The sequence below is a fragment of the Cryptomeria japonica genome, chromosome 6 (genome assembly GCF_030272615.1).
Source record: "Cryptomeria japonica chromosome 6, Sugi_1.0, whole genome shotgun sequence".
NCBI lineage: Eukaryota > Viridiplantae > Streptophyta > Pinopsida > Cupressales > Cupressaceae > Cryptomeria > Cryptomeria japonica.
In genome coordinates, this window is record NC_081410.1 from 51,590,976 (window position 1) to 51,610,199 (window position 19,224).

At 34.7% G+C, this 19,224-nt stretch overlaps 1 protein-coding gene across 1 annotated transcript; it reads right to left on the bottom strand.

Annotated features, from left to right (window-relative positions):
* Positions 1-491: 491 nt before the first annotated feature.
* On the bottom strand, positions 492-1,626 carry LOC131876488 (uncharacterized). Its single transcript, XM_059221906.1, has 2 exons — positions 1,267-1,626; positions 492-1,040 (listed from the first exon to the last, which is right to left on the bottom strand). Exons 1-2 carry the CDS (start codon positions 1,624-1,626, stop codon positions 492-494), a joined length of 909 nt encoding a protein of 302 aa, XP_059077889.1.
* Between the last annotated feature and the right edge of the window lie 17,598 nt (positions 1,627-19,224).

Consider the following 19,224-nt stretch of genomic DNA (forward strand, 5'->3'; position numbering starts at 1 on the left):
TAAACATAAAAGGGGACAATGGATCCCCTTGCCTGAGACCTCTAGATGACGCAAAAAAACCACATGGAGAACCATTCAAAATCACCGAGAACCTAGTTGTGCTAATACATGCCTGTAGCCATTTAACCCATTTTACCCCAAACCCAAAATTCTTAAGCACACACAAGAGCGTCTGCCAACTTACCCTATCATAAGCCTTCATCATATCCAACTTTAGAATCATAGTCGGAATAGAAAGCTGAGAAATAGAATGTAGAATCTCATGGGCCACAATAGCCCCTTCTGTCGTTTTCCTACCAGAGACAAAACCCCTCTACTCCCCCGCAACAATCTTTGGGATGAGCTTAGCAAGTCATAAAGAAATAGCTTTAGTGATAATTTTATATAAGCTGTTACATAAAGAAATTGGACGAAAATCCACAAAAGATTTAGGATTCTCTAATTTCGAAATGATAGCAATAAGATTTGTGTTGAGCTCCTTCAAAATAGACCTATTGCATCGAGCCTCTTCTAAAACAAGGCGAAGGTCCTCCCCAAGAAAAGGCCAGCATTTTTGAAAAAAGAGAGCAGTAAAACCATCGGGACCAGGTGCCATTGAAAAAAACAACCTCCTTTAATTCTGGAATAGAGAAAGGTGACATTAACATTACATTATCCTCATTAGAAATTAGACTAGGAATAGCAAAAGCAAAGCTATCATTAAAGACAGATGTCTCCTCAGATAGCAGAGACTTAAAAAACCAAACTGCCTCAGCAGCAATCTCTTTCTCCTCTATAATAACAACTCCGTCAAGATTTTGAATACAGGAAATCCTATTGTGTTGCCTTTTTAATTTAGCTAAAGAATGGAAGAATTTAGTATTCCTGTCACCATCACTCAACCATAGATCCCTAGATTTCTGACGCCAATAGATTTCTTCTCTAGAAAGAATCTCCTCAAAGTGAGAATTTAAAATTTTATGTCTCTGAAAAGTAGCAAAATTCATACCACAGTTCATAACCGTAGTATTAAGAACTTCGAGTTCTTCATGAATCTTAAGCTTTTCAGAAAAAAATATTTTTAAAATGCAGCACATTCCATTTCTTAATCTCTTGCTTCAAAAAAGAGAGTTTCTTGACAAACCAAAACATTCTAGTACCATAAACAAAAGGAGCCGAGGACCACCAAGATTGTAAAAGCATGAGAAAAGATGGATCTCGAAACCACATTGGTTCGAATTTAAAAGAAGAACGACCAGGAGCTCTATCATCCAAAATAGACAATACAATCGGAAAATGATCAAAACCAGCATAAGGCAAAACCAAAGCCACAACATCCACATTAGAGGAAATCCAACTGGCAGAAACCAAAAAATGATCAAGTCTTTCAGCAATCTGCGAGAAATATTTTCTCCTATTAGTCCAAGTAAACGGACCATTCAAGGTTTTACAATCCACCAAATCATTATTCTGAATAAAAGTAGAAAAATCCTCCAAGATACGCTTATTGGGAAAAATACCCCCAAATTTCTCATCATCAAAGGAAATGGCATTAAAATCCCCTCCAAAAACCACAAACTGACCATGCAGGGGAGAAAAGGTAATAGATAAAGAATCCCAAAGAGCTTTCTTACCCCCAATTGTCATTGGTCCATACACATTGAACAGCCAAAATTTAACATTCGAAATACAAATTTTTACCAAGGCCAACATCCAAAAGGGAGTAGAAACAACCAATTTTAACTCGGTTGACACATCATTCCAAAGAAAATCCAAGCCCCCAGACGCCCCCGCAGAAGGGGAGACACAAAAATTCCACAACTTCCATTTAGAAAACAAAAAATCAGCACCCTGACAACTTAACTTAGTCTCTTGCAATAGTAACACATCACACTTCATTAATTCCAATGTGATTTTATGAGGTGCCTTTTGTTAGGGGCATTTAAGACCCTAACATTCCAAGACACGATTCTCATTGCTCTTGAGGGGAGACAATTTCTCCCCTCTTCTCAATTGCAAAATCAGATCTCTCCAGCTCAGCCTTCAAACTACGCTTGGAGGCAACAGACCGAGTAAACGGAGGACTAAATTTTGTTTTCCTCTTGACTGATCCCGAGTTAGGACTCAAGAGCGTAGACTGAATACCGGCATCAATCTCTAACTGTGTGTAGAACACCTTCGGCTTCCTACCTATTTTAGCGGGAGAAGGAAATGGAGAGGTAGGGGATAAAGGGAATTGAACCATAGGTTTATTAATTGTAGGATCAAACCCCACATTCCCATTCCCAATTACACCCAAGACATTATCATCCTCCTAGACTTTGTCTGATGAGAGAATGTCAAAAGGATTACAAGTTGGGGGAATAACCAAAGAGGAATTCAATTGACCAAATCTTGATCAATCGCTTCCACAAATTTATCTGTGACATCCGAATTCAAAGTAATGTTATGATCAAAAAATTGGAAAAATTACTAAAAATAGGAACCTTGTTATTTCTATCCCTTTTTGAAAAATTGAAAGTTCTAAACTATTCTCCAAGATTTTACAGGAAATAAGCTTCATGAATATTCACCAAACCAAATAGAAATCAAAATAAAACATTTTTTTGAGTGATGCAAGATTTCTCTTACACCCTATATGCTCATGCATCATATATGTTATGTAATCCTATCACTAACTATATTGTTATGTTAACAGGTTGATTTTTTATGAAGGGTGAGTTTATGATCGTGAACAAGATCATATTGAGAAGTCAAAATTAATGTAGTATGATTGATGATATTGTTAAATGAGAATCTCACTAATATTTTAATTCCTATTATTACAAATCCACCAAGCCCCTCTTTTCACCCTAGATCAAGTCCAAGATCTACAAGAAAGAAAAGAAACATTAGTTTCATTTATCATATTACAAGTCAAGAAATGAAGAGAAATAGCAAAGTGAGACAATAAAATTTGTTTTTCATTCACAAGTTTATTTTGAGCCATCATATTTTGAAGACGGGTGTACTAATGAGGCTTAGGTGCAAACAATACAATAAGAGATAGATTTCATTCATAGGTTTGATACTTGGGTGCATATAGAGCTTCCATATGATAAAAAAAAAATATTAGCACCAAGTGAGTCTACAAGACTAAGTATAATGTGATGGTAGTGTGAAAGACACAAGGCACAATAATTTACTAAAGTCTTCACATAAATGAATGAAATATACTAGGAAGATATATTTATACCAATAGAAAGATAAGAGACCACTAGAATGGTGGTTTCACTAGAAACTTAAACAAAATGAAGCATAGATTACATGGATGTAGAATGTACCTTCTTGAATATGTACTTAGAAGAAGCCTATGCCCAACAATTATAGGATTTTAGAGTGAAGGTAAAGAACACCAAGTCTATAAGTTGAAGATATCATTGTATGTCCTCAAGCAAGCAACAAGAGCATGGCATACTAGGATTAATGGATACTTTCAACATAATGGTTTCAAGAGATACAAGAGTGATCCTACTCCTTACTAAAAGAAAAAAGGTAATAATATTCCTACTATAATTTTGTATGTTGATATTTTTTTGTATATGGTCAATTGTCCTAAGATAAAGGATAAATTCAAAATTTCTATGATGGTTTAGTTTGAAATGAAAAATTTAGATCTCATGCAATATTTCCTATGTATAGAGGTTCATCAAAGTGAGGATGGAATTAGTGTTTGTCAAAGTATGCAAAATATATAATGAATAATTTTAATAAGGCTTTTTGCAAACCAATCTCCACTCCAAATTCTCATTAATTAGTGTTATATAGAGAGAGGATGATTCTTAAATAATTAATGGAGCTAAGTTGTAAAGATATCATTCATATTTGTTTCTAATTCATATAGACTAGATACTGATTGTTCAATTTCTCTTATTTTGAGGCATATGACTAAGCCATCCAAAATTTATACGAAGAGATTTTGAACTTGTTGTCTTTACGTAGTCTGGTTATAATTTAGTCTGGACTACTTAAAGTCCACATCAAATAATTATTTTTCACTTGATTTACGTTTTGATTACATGGATCTCAAAGAAGCGAAATTGAGGTTCACTTTGATCAACATAAGAAAAGTATATTGTTGTCACTTCTATATGTTTACAATCTTTATGGATTCAAAAATAATTCAAAAAATGGGAAGAAACAAATTCAACCTTCAATATAAAAATATTGTGATAACATGGATGTATAATTAAGTTGGCTAAGGATCTATCCATTGTAGCAGGGTAAATTATCATTTCATTCAAGATATAGTTTACAAGAAAGGAGTAAAAATGAGGTATATAAACTCTTAGTAATAGCTTGCAAATATCTTTATGAGGGTAGTTGTAAAGGTTCAAGTTTTGACACTATTGTTAGGACCCAGAGGCAACTGAGAGGGGGGGTGTATTAGTTGTCTATTAATTTCAACCCAAATATAACTTAATCGAACTTGATACTTAATACTGGTAAACCAAACTTAATCTCGATTAACAGATTAACAGTTAATATCAATACCGATGAAACTTAATGCATGAAACAGAAAGAGAAACAACATCCACAACACATAACACAAAGATTTGTACGCGGAAACCTTGTAAGGGGAAAAACCACGGTGGAAAACCTTACCCACAATCAGATGATACTACTACAGATAGTATGTGTATACAAATAGGGTCTGCACATGCAGAAAGGCCAGCTGCCTAGAGCTCACTGCTCAATCACAAAAATGGGAGTCTCACTGACTACAATTGGATGATTAAATCCAATAATAATGTATTGCTCAAAGTAGCATCTCCAATGCTGGATTCAGTACCGGTTAAGCTCTGATTATCTCTTCAAACCTTCCTTGAATCTTCAAATGATGTCTGTGTGACTAGCTATGCTTATATTTGCATATACCGAATATCACAACCTTACCATACCATATTACATACCATACATTAATCTCACAAATGAGATCTTACATAGATACCGAAACCTAAGACCAAATGTGTAGGTCATTTCACTAAGAATATTACAATAAAATCAATTACAAGTAAGTCAAGATGTGATGCATCATGTCGGCTCAATCAACAATATTAATTAATTAAACCATCTCCATAACATGTCGAGCTGATCTGGAATAGATAATGCATGTCAGTCCATAACCTAGACCAATTTGTCGGTAAGTGCAAATATGTCAACCCGATTAGACCAATAACCAAATCTCCAAAACCAAGTATCCAAACCATGTCTTCGACATAACCAAGTGATCTCCAGATGATAACAAGTCATCCTTAGTTTCGATGAACAATATAACCTGTCGGTGAACCAAATACCGGTGACTGTGCATAAGTCACTGAACTTGCCAGTGAACATAACTAAAGATCTCTAGAAGGATAAGTGTTGATAAGTGTTGACATCAATGAAAAAACCAATGCAACATATCCATAATACCAACAATCTCCCCCTTTGGCATTGATGGCAACACAAGATGGAAAAACCATCTAAGTGCCAAAGCAGAAATGCCAAAAACCAAAAACCAACAATCTCCAAAATAGATCAATACCAAAAATCAAAATACAAATGCAGAGAGTATGAATCTCTCCCCCAATGAATAATCTCTCCCCAAAGGATAATGTTTTAATGTTTTTCTATAGATATCTCTCCCCCTTTGACATCAAATTCCAAAGCAATACAAATACCAGATACAACCAGTTCATAGAACCAATTACAAATACCAACTACTCCCCATGAGAAGTAGCTCTCCTCCATCAAAGCCGGAAAAAAATTTCTCTGTAAATTAAGTTGGTTTGATGTCAAGCATCAACTGTCTAAGTCTCTACCGGTGAGGGTATAACCACAAGCTGTTCTCTGAGATATTCAAAAGTTTCCTTAGGCAAAAGCTCAATAAATATATCTGCAATCTGCTCTTTAGTATTCACATAAACCAATCTCACTTCTTTTGCTTCAACATTCTCTTTCAGAAAATTGTATTTGATAGAAACATGTTTAGTTTTAGAGTGAAATACCGGATTCTTAGATATATCAATTGCTGCTAAGTTGTCACAATAGATGATTATAGGTTCTTTGCATTTTACCTTTATGTCCTTCAACATTTTTTTAATCCATAATACCTAAGTACAATTAGTTGTTGCTGCAATATAGTCCGATTCTGTTGTTGATAATGATGTACAACTCTGTTTCTTGCTCAACCATGAAATTAATCTACTACCAAGAAAGAATTCCCCGCCGATGGTGCTCTTTCTATCATCTACATCTCCTACCTAATTAGCATCGGTGTATGCACATAAATCAAAATTTTCATCTTTAGGATACCATAAACCAAGATTTGTTGTGCCTTGTAAATACTGGAAAATCGTTTTCACTGTTGATTCATGATTTTCTCTAGGATTACTCTGAAATCTTGAAACAATACACACTGCATTCATTATATCAGGTCTTGTTTGTGTCAAATACAGTAAACCTCCAATCATAGATTTGTATCTTGTCGGATTAACAGGAGCTGAATCATCCTTCAATGATAGTTTATTAGTTGTAGTTATAAGAGTACTTACCGGTTTAGAGTTTTCCATACCAAATTTCTTCAGTAATTCCTTCAAGTACTTTGATTGACATAAGAATATACCTTTATTAGTCTGTGAAATTTGCAATCCTAAAAAGAATTTTATCTTCCCAATCATAGACATTTCAAATTCTTCCTGCATCTTATTAGAAAAGTCTTTACACAATCCATCTTCTCCTCCAAAAATGATGTCATCAACAAAAACTTCAATAACCAAAATGTCTTCATTAGTCACTTTGAAATATAAGTTGTTGTCAGCATTACCTTTAGTGTAACCAAGCTTCATAAGATATTTTTCCAATCTAGCATACCAAGCTCTAGGAGCTTGCTTCAATCCATATAAATCTTTCCTTAATCTGCAAACCATATCTTTATCATTTGTCAATGAAAATCCATCAGGTTATTCAATGTAAAATTCCTCTTCAAGATCACCATTCAGAAATGCACATTTAACATCCATTTGATATACTTTATATTTTTTGTACATTGCAAATGCAAGAAATAGTTTGACTGCCTCAATTCTAGCTACCGGTGCAAAGGTTTCATTGTAATTAATTCCCTCTTTCTGTGAATATCCTTTACACACTAATCTTGCTTTATTTCTAATTACCTTATCATCTTCATTAAGTTTGTTTCTGAATACCCATTTAGTTCCAATTACATTTTTATTTTTAGGTCAGGGAACCAATGTCTATGTATTGTTCTTTTCAATTTGTTCCAATTCATCTTTCATAGCTTTAATCCAATGTTTATCTTCACATGCCTCAATAACAGATGCTGGTTCAATTTGAGAAATTAAACATACCTCTTCATTTTCCATTCTTCCTCTTGTCATAACTCCTTGATACTGATTCCCAATTATATGACTTTCAGAGTGATTCAATCTTACATACCTGGGTGTGTTCACTTGTTGTTGTTCTTCAGTCACTGTGGAATTCTTTGATGATGTCGGTGTGACTGGATCAACATTCTATATCGGTGCACTCTGTATAGGTTCATTTGTGATTATCTCAACTATCGGTTCAGAATCCATAGACCTTGAATTTCTTCTAAAGTGTTCATCTATCTTCACATTTGCACTCTCGATGATTTTTTGCAATCTTTTATTAAAACATCTATATGCTTTGCTCTTAGATGAATAACCAAGAAATATTCCTTCATCACTTCTAGGATCAAATTTACCAGTATACTCATCTCTCCTAATGTAACATTTGCTTCCAAATATTCTGAATTACTTAAGAGTAGGAATATTACCAAACCACAATTCATAGGGTGTCTTACCGGTTTCACCTTTGATGTGAACTCTGTTGAAAGTGTAAACCGTTGTATTCGTTTCTTCTCTCCAATATACATGAGGTAGATTTGCTTCTAATGTCATGCTTCTAGCTGCATCCAGAATAATTCTATTCTTCCTTTCCACAACTCCATTTTGCTGAGGTCTATGGGGTGATGATAGTTGTCTTCTAATTCCATTCACTTCACAAAATGTATTGAACTCCTTAGATGTAAATTTACCTCCTTGATCTGATCTTAAACATTTAATTTTCTTACCGGTTTCATTCTCTACAAGTGCCTGAATAATTTGAATTTCCCAAAATCTTATGATTTCTCCCTAAGAAATGTAACCCAACACATTCTAGAATAATCATCAATGATTAGCATAAAGTATCTATCTCCCTGTAGACTTCTTGTTCTTTCCAAACCACATAAGTCAGTATGAATTAAATCAAGAACATCATTGGTTTTCTCAGAAATACTCTTGAAAGTTATTCTAACTTGCTTTCCCATTTGACATTCCTTACATACCGGATTATGAGGTTTTACAATCTTAGGTAAATCCCTTACTACCTTAGATGAACTAATATTTACAATGGAGTCAAAATTCACATGACAGAGTCTTTTATGCCATAACCAACTTTCATCAATATGTGCAATCAAGCATGTCTTTTCATTGTTATTCAAATGAAAGATATTACCTCTAGTCTGATTACCGGTTGCAATTTCCAAACTAGTTCTATTCATGATTTTGCATTTACCATTCTTGAATTGTAACTGAAATCCCTTTTCAACTAATTGACCAACACTCAAAAGATTATGCTTCAAACCATCAACATAATAAACATTGTCAGTATTGTGCTTACCATCAAAAGATATAGTGCCTTTTCCTCTAATCAAACAAGCTTTGTTATCTCCAAATCTCACTAGACCTCCATTATATTCCTGAAAAGATAAGAAATTACTATTATCACCAGTCATATGATGTGAACATCCAGAATCTATAATCCATTCATCCTTTTCTTCAATTTTAGATGCCAGGGCCTGCTCTACCAGTGGAACAGTAGGTGTCGGTTGATCTTCTATTATTGCAACAAAAACCCATCCATTGTCTCCTGGTTTTTCATCAGAATCATCAGTAACTCCTTCATCAACATAGTAACATGATTTGTCTCTATTCTTCTTAAATCCGTATCTCTGATATTTATGGTAAGGCTTATATGTTCTTTTAGCTTCTTCTCTCAATCTTGCATGTCTGTCAGGACATCTAGATACCATATGACCAATTTTATTGCAGCTAAAACATTTAAAAGGTGCTTTACCTTCATACTTACTTCCAATAGGACCTTTAGGCATTTTCCTTGCAAATAGTGCTTCAAGTTCTTCATTTTCCTTCCTGATGTCTTCAAGTTCTCTTGCATAGAGTGCTTTCCAATCAAATTTATCAGCTGATGATGAAGATGTTGTAGATGATGATGCTTTGAAAGCTAAATCAGTCTTAATTGTAGCAACCGGACCAAATTCCTCAATCTCAAATGTTGAAAGTTTTCCAACCAAGGTATCTCTAGATACTGATGTATTAGGCATAGTTCTTAGCTCATTAATAGTAGTTGCTTTCATTTTGTATGTCGATGGCAATGCTCTTAAAACTTTAGAAATGATTTCATCTTCACTTAAGGAACCTCCATAGCATTGTATTCCCAAAACAATTTCATTAACCCTTTCCATAAAAGCAAAAATTATTTCATCTTTTTCCATTTTCAAATTTTCATACCTGACCCAGAAGCATTCCAGTTTTGCAATTTTTACAGTGGAATCACCTTCATTCAATGTCTCTAATTTATCCCAAATAGCTTTAGCAATAGATTGGTCTGATAATCCCATGATTTGTTGATCTGACAAGGCGCTCAAAAGTGCTTCTCTTGCTTTGTAATCATTCTCTTGATCCTTAGCCAATGTAGGTGGATTAGGTTGACCTGGTGTAGGACCAACATAGCTATTCTGTGTAACATCCCATATGTCTTTTCCAATGTAATTCAAATGTGTCTCCATTCTGATCTTCCATATACCATTGTTAGTTCCATCAAGTTTCAGACTGTCCTTCCTGAAAATGTTAGTTGCCATAGAATCTCCTCAAGTTGTTAAACTTCTGCAAAAAGAGGACTTAGCTCTGATACCAATTGTTAGGACCCAGAGGCAACTGAGAAGGGGGGTGAATTATTTTTCTATTAATTTCAACCCAAATATAACTTAATCAAACTTGATACTTAATACTGGTAAACCAAACTTAATGTCAATTAACAGACTAACAGTTAATTTCAATACCGGTGAAACTTAATGCATGAAACAGAAAGAGAAACAACATCCACAACACATAACACAGAGATTTGTACATGGAAACCTTGTAAGGGGAAAAACCACGGTGGGAAACCTTACCCACAATCAGATGATACTACTGCAGATAGTATGTGTATACAAATGGGGTCTACACATGCAGAAAGGCCAGCTGCCTAGAGCTCACTGCTCAATCACAAAAATGGGAGTCTCACTAACTACAATTGGATGATTAAATCCAATAATAATGTACTACTCAAAGTAGTATCTCCAATGTTGGATTCAGTACCGGTTAAGCTCTGATTATCTCCTTCAAACCTTCCTTTAATCTTCAAATGATGTCTACGTGAGTAGCTCTACTTATATTCGCATATACCAAATATCACAACCTTACCATACCATATTACATACCATACATTAATCTCACAAATGAGATCTTACATATATACCAAAACCTAAGACCAAATGTGTAGGTTGGCTCACTAAGATATTACAATAAAATCAATTACAAGTAAGTCAATATGTGATGCATCATGTTGGCTCAATAAACAATATTAATTAATTAAACCATCTCCATAACGTGTCGAGCTGATTTGGAATAGATAACGCATGTCGGACCATAACCTAGACCAATTTGTCGGTAACAGCAAATATGTCAACTCGATTAGACCAATAACCAAATCTCCAAAACCAAGTGTCCAAACCATGTCTTTGACATAACCAAGTGATCTCTAGATGATAACAAGTCATCCTTAGTGTCGGTGAACAATATAACATGTTGGTGAACCAGATACCGGTGGTTGTGCATAAGTCACTAAACTTGTCGGTGAACATAACTAAAGATCTCCAGAAGGATAAGTATTGGTAAGTGTTGACATCAATGACAAAACCAATGCAACATATCGCTAATACCAACAACTATGAGACCGAGGGTAGTTGTAAAGGTTCAAGTTTTGACACTATGAGACCATCTTGTGAGTCCACTAAACATCAAGTAGGACATGTTGGATAATTAACACCAATAAAGAAACATTTGGATTGACAAACTTGGAACTCCATTTATAAGACTACCTTAATTTTTTTTGTTAAGTGCATGAAAGATCTAATTTTTAAGTGTTTAATTTTTTTTAGCACCAATAAAACTGCATATAAAGCTAAGTTTTTTTATTTTCCCTTACTAATTTTTAAGGACCATAAACTCTTTAAAAAGGCATTGCCTCTTGTTATTTTGTAAGGATAAAATAATATAAAATTCATATTATATTTGTCAATAATTTTGTTCTTTTGGACATAATTTGTTGCAAGTGGTTTCTTTTTTTCTTGCTATTATAATTATTTTATCTGTTATTATAATTATTTTATCTATTACTTGTAAATGAGAATCTTCATGCAATGTCAAATTTTCAACTTCAATTCAATTCTTCCAAGATATGTTATAGGGGAGGGAGGTGTGGGACTAACTACCACACCTCTTAAAATTGATCTTGTGGATTAACCACCATTCTAGATATAAATAAAGATATTGATTTGAACATTCACCAATGCCTACAATTTTTAATGTAATAACAAATCTATAAATATCTTGCTCCCAAATTTCTTAAAACCAATACATATGACTATCAAGAATTCACCTAGAACCACAAAATAAAATAAAAACAAAAATCTTAATTTTCACAAATGCTCTTTCAGTCACCGCCACAGCTATTATTCACTAAATTGTACCTATGTCCACAAGCATTACACACCCTAACCAAAGTCCAAAACTGAGATCTGCCACATTTGTAACAACCCTAGTCACATTGCTCCTAACTATTCTTGCAATAACAAAACTATTAAATCCCTTTATTCCACTATTGTAGCAATGTGGATGTTATTGAAGAATATTCTTGCAAGTCAAAGTGGATTCCTATGATCTTGATGCCACCCTTTGCTCATGCAAACAAATATACATTATACCAATATTTTGTGGTGCATAGACTTTCATCACCATCTCATGAGCTCTACATCTCATAAAATCAACCACTAAAGCCAAAACCCACAAGCAATAAGCCATGTAACCATACTTTTTCCCCAAATCCAATGAATAATATTGTAGAAGATCTAAAGCCTTGCCAAATATAGTTGGACCTCATTCTCAACTATAGCATAGCTCCCATAAAATGTAGCCAAATCACCTATCCAAGTATGATCACACTAGACGGTCAACCTAAGTATTCACTAAACTAAAAAATTGCAACATTTCAACCCAAACAAGATACAATAACGTACTCTATTGCATGAGAAATATAAAACCTCTAGTGAAGATAAGATTTAAAAGGTTAAAAGAATAAAACTGTTGTGGGTGCCTCATGGAGGAACTTGGTTTACTCTTTAGATGTGGATTTGCAACTATCAGTAATACAATTGAAGCATTCACCGGCTAGGAGGGACCTCAAAGAGATCAATCTAGACCAATCAGCAAGAGTAAACACAACAAAAACACAAGGACATGATGGAGGCAATGCAAAAAAGATTCAATTATATCATGAAAACTGATTACAACCAACCCATAACAACCAGGTTACAGTAACTGGCTCACAGGCCTGCTAAAACATGCTCAAAATACAAAACAGGTCACAACCAAGACCTCAAATTTTAAGATATATCTTATATGCTCTTTATAACTTCTTTGATAGATTCTAATGCTCTATTACAATGATTTATATGATCCAAGGGGATCCAGTCAGTCCAAAAAGGGATCAAAACCCGAAGAACAAGACCTAATGTGTAAAACCAACAAGGTCGGCCTCCACCAAATAAATTCCTCCGGAAAATCCAAAGGATAAAGTGTAGATTGTTGACTTTGGCATGTTTTGTCATTGATGTCAAAAGGTTGGTAAATGGCATGAGAGCATATGGTTGATCAGAATATGATGTTACATGCTTCTTGTGATGCATATACTGAACTATCATTTAAACATTTAAAGGATATATATATATATATATATATATATATATATATATATATATGCAGTGTGTATCTACATTGTGAAACAACTATCATTATGTATTGGTTACACTATATTGATATGCTAGTGTGAATATGATTCATAACAGGATTCTCAGGTTACTATTCACAATATGTTCTCAGGTATCTTCAGGTACTTAGTCTGTGTGGAGTTGTGTGAAAATAACATGAGCATATAGAGCAGTGACAAATATGTTTGATCTATTGTAAAAAGCCTCTAGCCTTTGCATCTGGGTGTTACAGAAACCAGTCATACAAAATATGGTTATTACTTGTCATCACAGCATTCATTATGTTTGATTACTATGATACACACTTTCATCATTAATGTAATGTGGAGTTGTTTTTCTCTGTGTTTCTCGGACTTGCAGATTGTCTTATTACTCCCTCTCATTGTTTTCCAACACCACACCAATTTCCTCGTCTGCATTCGGCTTAATTTATCATCTTGGAAAGTGGCTCACTATTGCACATAGATCCCAGATAAAGAAATTATTGCTCAGACAGGTACCATAGCGAATTCATTATAGTTGTTGCCACTAAAACTACTCCACAATATTGGAGTTTTGAACATGACGACTCTACAGAGCTAATCTTGTGTCTTACATGGAGACATTCATGAAAGAGAGAAAGTTGGACGAACATACAGTAAAATTGGCCCTTTGCTTGTCTTTGAACTGTTTGTCTGCTGGAAGGAGATTTATGAAAGTGTACAGTTTATATGATGGAAACTAATTTTTTAATTGCAATAGAAGCCCATGCCTCAACAAGACTAGGAGCAACAGAAAGATCTCCATCTGTGCAAACAAGAAGTTCAATTGTCATCACAATTAGAAAAGGACCAAGAAGACCAGCCACATAAGACACAATGTGAAGCTGATATTAAGTCAAGTACGGGAGTAACTTCAACGGCCAATTCTCAGAATGTTTCCTGTGAAGATATTCAACTTGTGCAAAATTTGATAAAAAGGTGCCTATGGTTATATATGAAATAGGGTGAAGTAATAAAAACTTTATTGAATCGAGCAAAAATAAAACCAGGATTTATAAGTCTTGGGCGATAGGAGCTTTATGTGATGATAGAATATTTGAAAATAATGACAATTTGACAAAGAATCGGGTACGAATATTTGATAGAAGAATTATCACCATTGTTCTCAAGAGTCTTCATAATATTTTACAACAATGCAATCGACTATTTTAAATTAGATTCAACAATTTATACCGATACCTTCAAGAGGCTCATAAAGATAGATATGGAAAGGAGAAATCATCTCATAGTTTGGTCTTGACCTTCCAAGAAAGTCGTGCCCTCCATTCTGTAGTTCGTGATTTTTAAAATGTGAATTTGGGGTACCAATCTGGTGCGATTCTTACCTATATTCACTGCAAATAAGTCATAGATTGGTTCAAACCTATGAATTTAGTGACTAAGAATATCATATCTGTAAATTCCTGAGGAAACTTTAGATTTTACGTTGCTTATCTCCAGCAATTGATTAACAACATTTATACTCCATGCTTGAGCATGTCTTGGGGTTGTAATAGCTGCAAGTTAATTCGTCAAATGAGTGGAAGGGTATCTACATTTTGAACAAGTGTCCCAACAAACCAGCATCAGTGTTTTGATTGAATACTCATTGCTTATAATTCTAATTCTCAACGTGGGAAGGAAGTTATTTTACATACCCGTGCATGTATTTGAATGGGCTAATATTGCAAATTTTTAATCAAGGTTTGGTTAGCAACACGACTTGGCAAGACAAAGTTGACATTTGAAAAGTTGGATGATATTGAAATATAATTAGTTTGTTAAAGATCCACGGTGGAAGGACATTGGCGGTAGTTGTAACTGAATATAACTTCTTAAATATCTACAGACACTGTATAAATGCATATTCATTCAAAGGTTAACTATGATGATATTTATTGAATAGTTTTATATAGATAATGAAGCATATCAAATCCTGCTAAAAATATTTATGTCTAAAACATAATGGAAGAACCAGTGAATTAAATCAAATCCTGCTAAAAATATTTATGTCTAAAACATAATGGAAGAACAAGTGAATTAAAAGTTGTGTGCAGAGACAGAGGATTCAAGAATACACGGTGAGCAAAGAATACAATATAGAATGCAGTGAATGTGGATATTATTGCAGACAGTGTTGTAACCATTCATTTTATGTGATGAAGCATATGAAGAAGATATGGAAAGAATGGTAATATGATTCTATTGATTATAAATATTGTTCTTGATCTTTTATGAAGTAATGTCTGTCTGTTGGTAGACAAGGGTTTGTATGGGTTTGTATGTTTGTTGTTTACACCAACGAATAAAGATTGAAATGTGTGATTGTTTATAATGGAGAATGAAGAGTTGATTACAAATAATGCAAGACAGATTGAAGTAAATTTGAATAATAGGGAAATATCATGCTTGTAACTAGAAGAGAGAAATGTATTTTATTGTCATGTGTATGTGTCTGTATTAGTTTGCAGAAGTTTTGTGATAGGGTTATGGTTGCAGGTAGTTTAAGGAGGCAGATTATTGACATTAAGATTGGAGATGCATAACAAAATGGTAATGTCATATTTGCAAGTATACTTGTAAAATGATGTATTGGCATGTTTATCATTGATTGGTGCAGGTAAAAAGGATAGTGGTAACACTAAGGTTTTTCAGTGGTTGATGTATAGTCTTGATTATCTTTCTCAACAAGACCAGATTGTAAATTGGGGATATGTGGGATAGAGATAAGATTTCTGTGATGTTGAATTGTATCAAGTACTTTGTTTTGTAACAGAGTGTCCCTCTGATTAAATCTTTTATATGTATCATGATTATGGGATTGGTGCTCCAGGAAGTTGGTGCTTCTAAATTGATGTGGGGTTGGTGCTCCTTGAAGTGGGTGCTTCTAAATTGTTAAGGGGTTGGTGCTCCTAGAGTGGGTGCTCTAAATATTTGCCTATAAGGCTTAATAAAAGACAAATTGGAGAGTGGTTTTTACCCTTAGGGGTTTTCCACTATAAAAACTATGTCAATTATCTATTGTGTGTATGTGCTTTATTTTTTAATATATCTTATATCTGTCGCAGATACATTCAATGTTAATGGTGTTATTATGTGATTTTCTACATATGCAAATGGTTTAAAGTTTCAAATGGTGAAGGATATTCTTGTTTTATAGATCATTGATTCACCCCCCCTCTCAGTGATCCTAGTATTCCAACATAGATCATGGGGAAAGGTCGGCCACATGCCAAGGAACATTGGAATCAATGCTCACAGATCCACAATCTACAGAAAGGATCTGGGAGATCACCAATGCAAATAGGTCCAAGCAACCGGTAACAGGAAACTGTCTCGAAAACCGGTAGTGATAACTTGCTGGAAAATAATCCAAATGCTCTGTGGTTTGGGGAAAAGGAATATGATCAAGTCTTCACGCAAAATCCAACTCCATAGGTTCTGGTGAGCCAAATCCAGGAAACACAGAAAGAAATGTTGAAACTGCAAACAGAAACCAAAAACAGAATGGAAATATTTTTGGTAGATGCAAGATTGCCATGAACTGGGGATGCTCCTGCATCAGACATCTGGGGTTGTTGAAAAAGTGAGTCTCTCACTTTGTTGGGCTTAGAGGAAAACCAAGGTGGTCTACCTCTACCTAAGAAATCCAAGATGAATCTTCAATTGGTCTGTCCTTCCACCTCACAAGATACTCCTTATACTGACTACTCTGGTTACTACGCCCAATCCTATTGTCCAAAATGTCTTCAATCTGATTCGGTTCCTTCCGGGCCAACTGTTTCTCCAAGTTTGCAATATTGTCCTCACTAAATTCTAGTTCATGATACTCAAGAAGATCTGCAATGTTGAACACGGGTGAAATACTCAAACTATCGGGTAACTCCACTTCATATGTATTTCCAGAACTGAACTTTCTCAAAATATTGCAAGGTCCAAACTTTCTCATTTGCAACTTGTTATAATTTCCAACTGGGAATCTTTCTTTTCTCAAATACACCATCACTTCATCACCAACTTCAAGTTCCTTATGTCTCCTCTTCTCATCTGCTTTCTCCTTATACTTGTTGTTCATGTCCTCCAAATGTTGCTTACCTTGAATATGTAAGTCCTTCATGTGATCTGCAAATTCTTCTGCTTCTGAACTTCTCTGATCTTCACTGCTAATATCTCTTGATTTTGATATACCTCTAGGGTGTGATCCGGTAACAATCTCAAAAGGTGTCCTTCTGGTACTCATGTTTACTGAATTATTATAGGAAAACTCTGCTTGTGCAAGAATCAAATCCCAACTTTCGATTTTGTCTCCAACTAAACATCTCAACAAATTTCCCAAGCTCCGGTTAACTACTTTTGTTTGTCCATCAATCTGTGGGTGAAAAGTAGAACTGAACTTCAAATTTGTCTTCATCTTCTTCCAAAATGTTCTCCAAAAATAGCCAACAAACTTAGTGTCTCTTCCTGAAACTATGCTCTTAGGTAATCCATGCAATCTCACTACTTCCTTGAAAAATAGGTCTATTATATGTAATGCATCTGATGTCTTCTTACAAGGTATGAAATGAGCCATCTACAAGAATCTATCCACTACCACAAATATAGAATCATTCACTCTCTGTGTTTTAGGCAATCCAAGTATGAAATCCATACTTATATCCTCCCAAGGTCTTACTGGTACTGTCAAAGGTTTATACAATCCCACATTCTGACTACTACCCTTTGCAACTTGACAAACTCTACAACTTTGCACATATTTCCAAACATCCTTATGAATTTGGGGCCAAAATTAATGCTCACTCACCACTGCTACTGTTTTGTCAACACCAAAGTGTCTAGCTAATCCTCCACTATGTTTCTCCTTTATTAGATTCTCCCTCATAGAACTCTTACGTATGCACAATTGAACTCCTCTGAATAACATCCCACCCTGAATGAAGTAATTCAACCACTTGCTTCCATCTACTGTAACCGATTCTCTACATGCTCTCTAAGGTTCTGCAAAATCTGGGTCATCATCATACAAGGTCTTCAATTTCTCAAATCATAATATTGTCACTCTCATCTCTGCCAGCAAGTTCCTTTTCCTACTCAATGCATCAACAACTTTGTTAGATTTCCCACTTCTATGCTTCAACACAAAGGTGTAACTCTGCAAAAATTCTACCCATCTCATATGTCTCTGATTCAACTTACTCTGACTATTCAAATACTGCAAAGCTTGATGATCCGTATACAACACAAACTCCTTAGGCAATAGGTAATGTCTCCACTTCTTCAAGGCTTGAACTATGGCATAAAATTCTTGATCATACATTGAATATCTCCTCTGGGTATCATTCAATTTCTCACTGAAATAAGCTACTACTCTCCCTTCCTGACTCAAGACTGGTCCTATTGTTGTTCCACTTGCATCACAATCCACTTGAAATAATTTATTGAAATCCGATAAAGCTAACACAGGCTGCTCAGTCACTTTTCATTTCAAAAGTTCAAAACTTTTGTTTGCTCTGGTGGTCCACTTGAATTCCTTTTGATCTCCCCTCATCGTCTCAGTCATACGATTACAAATTGAACTAAAATTTATGATGAACTTCCGGTAGAAACTAGCCAATCCATGAAATGATCTTACCTCTCCAATGCTTTCTGGTGTAGGCCACTCAACAATTGCTTTTACTTTCTTAGGGTCCATCTTCAAACCATCCTCAGATATCACAAATCCCAAATAGACTAATTATTCCTTCATGAAAGTACACTTCTTAAGATTTATCAGCAACTTTTCTTCCCTCAACCTTTGTAAAACTTGTCTCAAATGCAACAAATGCTCCTCTTTTGTCTTACTGAAAATCAGAATGTCATCCAAATATACAATAATAAACTTACCCAAGAATTTCTTCAATACCTTATTCATCAGCCTCATGAAAGTACTCAGTGCATTAGTTAACCCAAAAGGCATCACCAACCATTCATAGAGTCCTTCATTTGTCTTGAATTTTGTCTTCCACTCATTTCCTTCTT